The sequence below is a fragment of the Tachypleus tridentatus genome, chromosome 12, assembly GCF_004210375.1.
Source record: "Tachypleus tridentatus isolate NWPU-2018 chromosome 12, ASM421037v1, whole genome shotgun sequence".
In the NCBI taxonomy this organism is placed as follows: Eukaryota; Metazoa; Arthropoda; class Merostomata; order Xiphosura; family Limulidae; genus Tachypleus; species Tachypleus tridentatus.
The window spans coordinates 105,455,321-105,466,682 of record NC_134836.1 but is presented as its reverse complement, the minus strand read 5'-3'; the positions used below and the strand labels follow the sequence as shown (position 1 = coordinate 105,466,682).

At 34.5% G+C, this 11,362-nt stretch overlaps 1 protein-coding gene across 1 annotated transcript; it reads right to left on the bottom strand.

Annotated features, from left to right (window-relative positions):
* Window positions 1–2,922: 2,922 nt before the first annotated feature.
* LOC143235847 (adenylate cyclase 1-like) lies at window positions 2,923–11,142 on the bottom strand. The gene is made up of 3 exons (XM_076474086.1): window positions 10,900–11,142; window positions 9,890–10,486; window positions 2,923–3,928 (listed from the first exon to the last, which is right to left on the bottom strand). The coding sequence occupies exons 2-3, from the start codon at window positions 10,475–10,477 to the stop codon at window positions 3,896–3,898; spliced, it is 621 nt and encodes a 206-aa protein (XP_076330201.1). The 5' UTR covers window positions 10,478–10,486; window positions 10,900–11,142; the 3' UTR covers window positions 2,923–3,895.
* Between the last annotated feature and the right edge of the window lie 220 nt (window positions 11,143–11,362).

The window sequence follows — 11,362 nt, the reverse complement described above, 5'->3', positions numbered from 1 at the left end:
TAACGCCCCACGGCTGGGAGGACGAGCATGTTTGGCGCGACGCGGGCGCGAACCCGCGAATTACAAGCCGCACGCCTTACGCGCTTGGCCATGCCAGGCCCGGGTGTTATAATACACCAACCTAAAAACATAGAGATAGCTGAAAGTATAATTCTTACAAACTCAGTTAACCGTATTATATGTTACAGTAGTCTAACCACTCAAAATGTAGCCTATTCGGAAATATTAAAAATATTTGCATGACAAACACAATACATTTGATAATTTGGGTCCAACAAACTACGTTACGTATCCATGGATGAAAAGAGAAGTGATTTCGTTACAATACATCAACAACGCCACCTCTGCTGTATGAAGTGTCGTCAACTGCTCACGAGAGCAGTTGGAATGCAATAGATGTCATAGTGGTCTTCTTCCTGGCGAGTTATGATAATTACACTTATGCTACAGAAAGTCCTTTACAACTTGTATTACTGCAGTTTTTCTCTTAATGTTGTAGACTATATGTAAACATTGGTTTTATGTTATTTATGTTTTATTAAACTTTGTTTTGTTTTACCTTTACTTCCTTTTATGAATTTTACTAAATTTACTTTTTACCGGATGTTTGGCGCAGATATCCTAGCTGCTTTGTGCCATAAAACACCAAACCAACTAACCAACCAAACTAGTGGTCTAGGTGCTATATCCATACATATATATAATATCACCAATTTACATGAATAAGAAAGTAAAGTTATAATTACTATCAGTTTTACTTAAGTCATATTCTGATCATACTTTCATGGTACACATTAATAGCGCAACATTATATGGTATTTCAATGCTGGTTATTTATTTGTAATTATTAATTACAATTACCAAACCAAGTGGGAGTGGCTCAACAAGGTTTAATCAAAATAAGCACAAGTAAAACTTATTTATTCTGTTTTGAAAGAATAACGCGAGCTAAGAACGAACAAAACAATTTAATTTCTTAACAATTATTTTAAAAAAGTAGCTGAATTTGTCAGAAAGATATTAAAACTGTTTAAGTATCTCGTCTTAATTTACTGAAAGCCCCTATGAAGGTTTAATGACACTATGTAACAAAATTTTTACTTTTTCTTGTTCCTGGGCAGAAAGCGTTATTGTCCAATTGCTTATGCCTAAAGTAAATGGAAAAGACCTATTTTTATCTTCAAACTTTGCTTTTGTGACCTGGGAACGTATAACGAAAACATGATGGGAGACTATATATTGTGGGCTGATACGCGAAAGTGATTTACATTACAGTAGCAAATCTCGAAAAACTACTCACTTCTAAACCTTTTTGTTCCTTTTTGTATAACTTTAGTATAAATACATGTAAATCTTGATTCATATGTTGTTTTATTCAGACCTTATGTAAATGAAAATGTGCAAATTTGCCCGTTTTTACATAGAAAATAGGTTAATTTCTAAATTTCATTATCTAGGTCATAAAAGCAAAGTTTGAAGGGAATAATGGCCATTTTTTGTACTTTTACAACATAAGCAATTAATAAATAACACGTACTATCCAGAAACAAAATTTGTGTTACATAGTTTCATTAGTTACCTAATTATAGTGCATTAATCAATGATAACTAAAACTACCGCCAGTTGACGCTGTAAATTTGTTTGTTTTTGTTTTTTGCGCAAAGCTACTCGAGGGCTATCTGTGCTAGCCGTCCCTAATTTAGCAGTGTAAAACTAAAGGGAAGGCAGCTAGTCATCATCACCCACCGTCAACTCCTGGGCTACTCTTTTACCAACGAATAGTGGGATTGATCGTAACATTATAACGCCACCACGGCTGAGAGGGCGAGACGCTGTAAAAAAATAAATTATCTCAAATAAAAAAGTTAAGCGCAATACATTTTATTATTAAAGTTTTCTGTGTGTTTTCTAAAGGAAGGCACTAAGTATTACTCGATGCTCTTTTAGTTGTAATGAGCATTCTAACTTCTAACCATAGAAAAGTAAAATAAACTGGAGTATATCCAACTAACACTTATATACATATGCATATATCGCTGTTCTAATTTATTATTTCTCCAGATAAAATTTTCACAAACCTCTTGTGAGTGCATGTTGAGTCTAGAATACCAAGTGTAAGCAACAAAAATAATAGTTTGGAACGTTTTCAAATATAGTCTCGATGGTTTTTTATTTGTTTGGCTGAGATATAAAGACTTTAAAAGTATCTACTTGAAATGTATTTATTCTTAAAATATTGGTAGAAATAAAAATCAAACCAAGAAGTTAAGTGAAAACTTATTTAGTATTTTATGGACACTGATAGATTACTTTGGCACTTGCTCATTTATTTGGATTAGGAAGTAAATCTCACCTGAATAAATAAATCAAAAACAAACCGCTTCTCAAAGAAAGTAGCGCGAGCCAATTTTTGTTTTGTTTTACATTCTAGCCATTAGGAAGGTTTAACATGCCACTTGTAGTTGTTAACATGCTTTATAATCATGTATCTTCACTGGTTTCATCTTTCTAAATACAGTTTTAATACTGATACAGCTGTGTATAGTTTTGATTTTATTTTAATTATTTGGTGTTATTTCCATTCTGTGGTTTAAGTTTAACGTAACAAAACATAGAACAGTCAGAGAAGGTTCGCAAATTAATACATAAGGTTAACATGTTATTTACTTGTTTTAATATATAGCAAATTTATAATATATATATATATATATATATATAATCCAGTAATGAAAATAATTATGGAAACATATGAGTAATATGCATTTATTAATAGTGTGAAAACAAACTGTAACAGAAAATACAGTTCAAAAATCAGTAAGATGTATGTGAGCTCTCTGCCTTACACAGTGTTTTATATTCATTAATGTACGATTATATTACATTGTTCTAAATGTCCCGTATTGCTATCCACAGCTCTCTACATAAAATCACACATCCTCAAGAATGTTACATCAGCATCTTTACTGTCAAGATATAGTTTCATCACAGATACAATAAGCTTGAGATAATTACCTTGAAGGAAAATGAATCCCTACCTCATTAACTGTGTATTGTAGGTAATATCATATTACATGTACTTGGCAGCAGTTAGGTCGCCATCAGTTTTGTGTAAATTACCTACATTGTTAGCTGAGATATTGACCCAAAAGTGTACCTATACTCCATCATCCTTCACAGTATAATTTGCACTTTGACTATGATGCTGTTATTTTATCTACAGTTAAACAAACTGCCGTTGATGAAGGCCATTAAGTTGGACTATAGTTTATCTGAATCCGTCCAGTTTTACTATTTACACTGTTTGTGGTCAAATATTAATTTCAGTGACACCTTCATTGAGATCAAATCTGCTTAATGTTTCTTCAGAGTTCTCAGGATAATATTCATACATATATTTACAGCAACGTATTATTGCTAGATATATAGTCTATCTCTTGCGAAGTATATTTTGAATTACTTCAGAATACTTCTGTAAAATCTTGGTTTTCTACCCCCAGCACTTTTATAATTAACAGTATCAGTTTCACCTTTTCTCTTCAGAATTTTTGTATGAAGTTCCAGTAAAACGTGGAATCTTAACACAATGGTTTTTTTGGAGTTTCCTCGGAAAGAGAAGATTTTTATCTCTACTCCTTTATCTTTTGATATTTCTGTTGGAAGAACCATGACTGGAATCACCTTACTATTAATACCAGGTATAGATAGTATGACTGCCTGTACTTTTTTTAAAATTTCATATTGGTATGACACTTTCTGATTGATGGATGACAACTAGTCATGGTACAAACTATCAACACTTGAGTTTATGTTCGAGTGCAATTCATCTTCACACGATAAAGGTATCATTCAGTTTTGCCTTTTTATACCCATTTTGCTCACCATATCTGCAATTACTTCAAATACTGTGTTTCATAAATGGTGACAACATCTATTTAAAGAATAATAAATAATGTTTTAGTTGATACCAGTTATAACTAAATGAATATTTTTCACTTTTGTAAATGGTTCAGATTATTAAAGGAAGAGAAATAAAAAAAAATTCCTGGAGCTAAGTGTATGTTTCTTATTAGTTAAAACTAGAACATTTCGTGACAGTCGAAACTCTTGTAAAAACATGTTTGGGAATTTCGGTTACTTAAGTACATTTGAAAATTAATTTTACCCCTGATTCTTAATTGAATTAAATTTTAAACACAAAACAGAAAATGCAGTTGAGTATGTTCATCTCTAAATGTAGAGAGAAGAAAAAATTTTAAAAATATATATTCTGTGTTAAACGGTATGCTTTAATTCATCGATTCTTCTCCCACGTTCATTAATGGTTTGAAAACTTGATGAAGTACTTACGTCACCTAGACCTGGCATGACCACGTGGTTAAGACACTCGACTTGTAATCTGAGAGTCCCAGATTCGAACCACCTTTACATCAAACATGCTCGCCCTTTCAGCCGTGGGAGCGTTATATGTGATAGTCAATCCCATTATTTTTGTAAATGAGTAGCCCAAGAGTTGGTGATGGCTAGCTGTCTTCCCTCTAGTTTTACACTGCTAAATTAGGGACGGCTAGCGCAGATAGCTCTCGTGTAGCTTTGTGGGAAATTCAAAACAAACTTAGCCACTTAAAACGAACGTTTCTTAGTAGAAGAACAAAGATGCACAAGGTAGTGTGATTAATGGAGTGTCAGTAGAAAGTTCTAGACAATTTCTCTGCATGAAACACACTGTTTAGTTTTAAGACAACTGGAACTAAAATGACGAATTAAACAATAGTGATGATTTAGCAAACTAGTAGAAAATCGAAGTAACATACAACTATTAACGTTTAACTTTTAAATATGTGTACTAAACAAACTTTTTTATTGCTTCAAATACGACAAATGTAGCAAAATAAAAAGGAAAAATCGAAAAACTTGAATTCATTTATTCAAGTTTGGAATATTTTGAAGATCACACTGTTCTGTATATCCTGGTTGTTCTTAGTGGTAGACTATATAATTTTCAGGTCAAAGCATAATTTGTTCAAAATAAATCATGCATACCAATATTTGGTGTACTGGACAGACGATAATGAAATTCTCAATACCTTATCTTTTCTACCATCATGACCAGCATGGCCAGGTGGTTAAGGCACTCGATTCGTAATCCGAGGGTCACTGGCTCGAATTCCCGTCACAATAAATATGCTCGCCCTATCAGCCGTTGGTGTGTTATAATGTTACGGTCAATCTCACTATTCGTTAGTAAAAGAGTAACCCAAGAGTTGGCGGTGGGTGGTGATGATTAGCTGCCTTCCCTCTAGTTTTACACTGCAAAATTAGGGACGGCTAGCGCAGATAGCCCTCGTGTAGCTTTGCGCGAAATTCATCAAACCAAACAAACTGACCATCATTTATAGGTCGAGTTAAAAGTCGTCCTCCATAAAAAGTAGCTTCTTCCCTTGTTCGTTCCTAAGCGGGTTAGCGATAGGTTTTAAGCCTTATAGCATTGTAATGTGTGGCTCAATGCGCCTCGAGATCCCACCAAGATTCTTGGGGTGGATAAAGTCGTTAAATAGCTTTTAAGAGCCCCGTGCAATTCTGCACCATGGACCAGGTATAGTGACGTCACTTATTTTGTTGCTGCTATGGGCAAAGTGAAGAATAATACATTGTTCAGCTTTGCACTAAACAGAACAAAACGTAAATCTTAACGCTTTAATAATATGCAGCTAAAAATACCATAGTATTCTAGTAGTAAGTAAATACACAACACCATGGATAGAAAATGTCGACATTTGCACCCACACAAATTTGTTATTGTTCCGTAATAGTGAGTCTAATCTTTATTTTTGCTATAGTAAATTTACCTTTTTAATTGAATTCAACTACTTTAAACCTGTTGTTGGTCTTGTATGGTTTATTCATCCATACTTTGTGACACTGTCGTTACAGTTTGTCGTGAAATATGAAACTTTTATTCTTTGTTAGACAACTAACTCACAGGATGTATACCATCATATTACGACGAGTTTTCAATGAATTATAAAACATTAAATCGTGCTGGCAAATAATCTTTATTTTTAAATTAAAAACAAAAACATATGTTCCAATCTCAGTGAATGACAAAGCAAATCCTACCCATTAGGCCTATACTATTCAGTCTTATTCCTTTAACACTCCTACGAAAAGTGGAGCCTAATAGGCCCCAGAGCAACTTGAAAGGTTATTAATATTAGGCTAATAATTTTGTATTTAAATGAAATTGCCATTTAAATCGATTAATGAATGGATTAACAAGATTCCCACTGTCCCTATCTACTATCTAGCGAAACCACAGCCAGGGGAACGGGCTTGGAGAAATCAGGACTTGAAACGTCTTTTCGTAAGAGTGTTAAGCCTATATTATTCGATCCTACCCAATTAGGCCTACACTACTCAATCTTACTCCATTAAGCATATATTACTCAATCCTATCCAATTAGGTCTGTATTATTCAACACCACCCAATTAGGCCTATATTATAAAATCGTACTGCATTAGGCCTATATTATTGGTCACAAATTCTCAGAGAACTTTACACTTTGATATACCTTTCACATTTTTTAACGAGAAACTTTTATTGCTTCAGCTGGTTTACCCTTCACATTTTCAAAGTGAAATTTCTATTTCACGATTATTTTTAATCTCGGCGCATTGATGTTTCTAAAGTTCGCAGGCATACTGAAGTATTTTCATTAACTGACTTGCTTTGTAAATATCCAAAAACGATAATGAATGAAACATTACGCAGGCCTGGGATGATTTTATTGTCTTGGAATTTTTACATGTGCTACATAATTCTCTACGCTGAAACCGAAAATGATACCTTTTTCTCCATCTCGTAGCTTTTTTTCACAAAACGTCATATGTACATTTACATAAGTGAATCATTTTAATTGAAATTTGACCACATTTTGTTTACTTAAAATGTTCACAACCATTGGCTATGAGTTTCTCTCGAACCAATCGTGATGTGAGAGTCTTATCGATCGTTCTAGAACTCAAAAATGATAATAAAAAAACTGTTTATTGTGGTATACTAAATAATATTAGTTTTTTTTTCTTCTCGGTTTGTAAAAAATCTCTACGGGGTAGAAAAAATCAAATATGTTAATTTCAAACTCCGTGTAGCTGAAGTATGGAAAATTCGTTATTATAATCAAAACAGCTTTTACGAAGTTTAAATTCGTAAGCCTGTGTTATTAGTTGAAAAAATATCCCTGAATAAACTGTTCCTCTTAAGAGATTTCAGCCTCTTCTCTGAGCCCTTTTTAACAATTCAATGTCCTTCCTGAGGACCTACAATTTTTTATCATTCGCATCGTTCTGTTACCTACCAGGTATGTTTTACGAACATTAATTTTTAAACATTCTGAAACAGGTTTGGCCAGGTTTGTTTGCTTTTTTTTAATTTCTCGCAAAGCTACACGAGAGCTATCTGCGCTAGCCATCCCTAATTTAGCAGTGTACGACTAGAGGAAATCAGCTGGTCATGACCACCCACCATCAACTCTTGGGCTACTCTTTTACTAGCGAGAAGTGGGATTGACTGTTACATTAATACGACCCCACGGCTGAAAGGGCGAGCATGTTTGCTTTGTTTTTAGCATAAAGCTGTACATTATGCAAATATAAAGCTATATTGACAAATAGTAATTTACCAACACAACAAAAATTGTTGTGTAAAGAGAACAATGGTCTTGTCTTCTATAGTTATGAATGAGGTTTTCTTCCATAGCGTCTATAACAGCCGACTAGGCCATACTGATAAAACATTCATGCTTGCATTCTAAATCAGAGGTGGAGCCAACTCTCATTCATTTATGAATGAATATCTTAAAGATAAATTCACGTATTTTTTTCCTAAGATTCATTATTAATAATATCCAACTCAAATGACACAACAGGAAAATATTCAACCAAGCAAACATACAATTCAAACGGAACAAATATAATTCGACCTACAGTTTGTTTGTTTATTTGAGAATTTTCTCGCAAAAAATACGCGAAAAAAAAAGGGGGAGTGGTGTGGAACGTGATGAAGTGCGAGATATTACATTTCACGACTCGAGGTAATAATTTAACCTTAAATACAAAGAGCATCTTAATCATTCAGACACTTTTATCAAAGCTGCTAAGAGCTGGTGACATCGATGGTTCATTAAGAACTTAAAATTTAAATCAGTCATTCAAATGAACCCTACGTTTAACGGAGCTCTTAAATTTGGATAGCTTATCGTTCTTTTGTAAGTACAGATAAAGTATGACACATAATTTAAGTTTGCTACTTAGGATGAAAAGAACCCCATCGAAACCTAAAGATGTGATTATACAACACCCAGAATGCAGATCGGAATGTCCGAAGTTCGAGCCGCGATAGGCCACTGCTGTAGTTTTAGTTGTAAGGATTTTATAATCAAGGCAGTCAAATGTTGTTGTTGTTAAATTAAGCACAAAGCTACACAATGGGCTTTGTGTATCGAAACCCGGTTTTTAGCGTTGTAAGTCCGCAGACATACCGCTGAGCCACTAGGAACCAAGGCGGTCAATATACGGTTCACAGTAGCCTCATAGGCAGCAAGTGTTGTTGAGTGTCTGTCCTGCTTTTGGTTAACAGTTCTAAACTAAGAATGTCTAGCTGTTTGGCTGATGTGTCATTCAAGATGCTATTCGGTTTGAATGGTTTGTTTGAATTTTGCCCAAAGCTACACGATGGTTATCTGCGCTAGCCGTGCCTAATTTAGAAGTGAAAAACTAGAGGAAAGATAGCTAATCAACACCGCCCACCACTAACTTTTGTGATACTCTTTTACCAACGAATTGACCGTCACCTTATAACGCCCTCATGGTCAAAAGATCGAGCATGTTTGGTGGGATAAAAAGTCGAACCCGCAGCCTTCAGATTGCGAATCAAGTGCCCTAAATCAAGGCACGTAAATCGTCACTTCTGTCACTTTAATCTTTAATATAGTAACTGACTGATTTATATAGACAGTATAACTAACTCAGTTGTTAGTTGATCCGTACCATCGTACTAGATTATCATAAGCTTCAACGATGCTATTACCTAGAGATTAAACTATTAAGCTAATAAATGAACGCACTTTAAGTGCTTTTATAAAGCTTTTAGCTGGACACGTTACCACTTGATTGTTTGCTTGTTTGAGAACTTTCGCGCAAAGCCGCACAAAGGTTATTTGTGAAAAGTCGTCTCTAATTTTGAACTATTACGAGACTAGACGAGAAACAAACGATCGACAGAATTTTTCGTCAGATATCGTCGTGGGATTTGAGCAGTACTCTTATGTTCCAACCATTGCTCCAAAGTGCGGGGTGTGTTTTTGAGGCAATGGGACTCTCCATGCACGCTAACCACTCGACCACACGCGGTTTGACAAACTGTTGCCTACATGAGTAATTGAAAGAAAGGTAAATATTGACTGAAGAATAGTTGAAATAGGAACTAAATATAAATTTTCGTTTCGATTCCTTCGAAAAATAGATGACCTTTGAAGTTGACCTCTGAGATCTATATACAAAGCTGGTTCTTGTTGATGCTTGAGAAAACTATATTATAAAATACACTGAGATGGCATGATGACCACACAAATATATCCAGTTCTTGAAAACATTCGGCTTTGATTAAAATACAAATGGTTAAATCAACTCTTTAATTGCATGAATTAAGCAAACACTTCAAAATTCTCCAATTGTTTAATGTTTAACCAATGAAAATACTAAAGGGATCTTTGCGAAACATTTGAATTTATTCTCATTGACTTGGATTTATAATATAAAATATAGTGGCACTGAACACATAACTTAACTTCTAATCTTAAACCAAACAGAAATTCACCAACATACAACTTACTTGATGCATCAGCAGTCCAGGAAATTCTTGAGCCATCGTTGAGGCTATGCTGGTATGAATAATCGGTAAAACCAGTCCAAGAGTCATTGATACCCTTGTTCTCAACGGTAGCATGGTATACGACACGAATAAACAATATATTATCTCCCATACACCGTCAGCGGCAGTGTGTCGGGCACCCCACGACCCTGAACCCCAAGCCCCTCTCGTCCCAATGTCAAGAGGCATGCAAAACAGACAAAAGATTACAAAAAAGCATACAATTACGTAGCAGTAAGTCAGCAGGTAATAATCTTTATGCCATCTCGTGTAGATGAATGCCAGTATCGAGACAAAAGCAAGACAGTGTAGCAGGAAATACAAGTTTGCAGCAGTAGCAGTTTTGACAAAGGCAAAATGTAAAATGGTTAGAATTCCAGTGAAGAAAATGAAGAGCCCAAGAACACTGACAATTGAGGACTGTTGAATCTTAAAGGTATAACGCTGGTATAAGGACTCTAACTCCTCATTGTCGAACCTTCGGCGGTTAATAAGCCGAGAAAATAACACTTTCCTCCTGGCGGTTACTGTCTTAATGTTGCCATCCATGATCTTGAGCTAAAGCACAGAAAATAAAAGAAAGAATGATCAGTGTTAAATTAATTAGGCTTAGTTTTCTGTCAACTTTGGTTATCAGGTGAAAGTAACAAATCAATAAATTCCATATCTTCTTGAAATCTCTTCTTTTTGTCACTTAGACTAATACAACTTTTTTAAAAACAGTTCGTCGAACTGCTAAATTTACACGAATCAAAACTCTATATCCATTTTTTTTGCTTTTGTTACTTATACAACTTCAAATATAAGATTAATATTAAAGAAAATTTAGCGAACCATTACAGACTACATGACTTGATTTTTAGACTTTCTATAAATACCAAACCGATTAGCCTTCCGAGATTTCTCATATAAGAGTTTCAGTAAAAGACGCCTTACTAATATGATACATCGACTCATAGAAAGCAGAGTACCTAAGAGCTGACCTTCGGAGAATTAATTTTGAAGCTTGTTCCAAAAGCTTTTAAAATGGAAAGAAAGCCATTCAGAATACACGTTAGTGAAATAACTGTAAATTTAAGAAAACCGCTCAGTTATGGTTACAAACATAAATACAGTACGTTTTCCTCTCAAACTGTTATTCAAGATCATTTAGTTAGATAAAGAGTCTCTAGGTTACGCAGCATCACCATTCTCGAACTGCACGTGCTACTAGTTTCATAGCTACAAAACAGCGTCTGCTGTGAAACCAGGTATGGTATGCAGGGAACCCTAATATTTACAAAGCGCCATCTCGTGATTGTTCCTTTAAGTAAGTAAAAGTAAACTTTTTAGATCGATTTCCCAAATTCGGATTTTGATTTCCGAAATGGACAAAGCACAACTAGCTTAAAAACTAAAGTTACAATGAAGCATGCAAACATAAGAATATTCACA

Excerpts from the sequence above, each read along its gene's own strand:
- LOC143235847 (XM_076474086.1), bottom strand. The coding sequence starts at position 10,477 with ATGGATGGCAACATTAAGACAGTAACCGCCAGGAGGAAAGTGTTATTT. Across the intron at positions 3,929-9,889 it reads CTGGACTGCTGATGCATCAA|ATGTTGTCACCATTTATGAA; the intron begins GTAAGTTGTATG and ends TTCTTTAAATAG.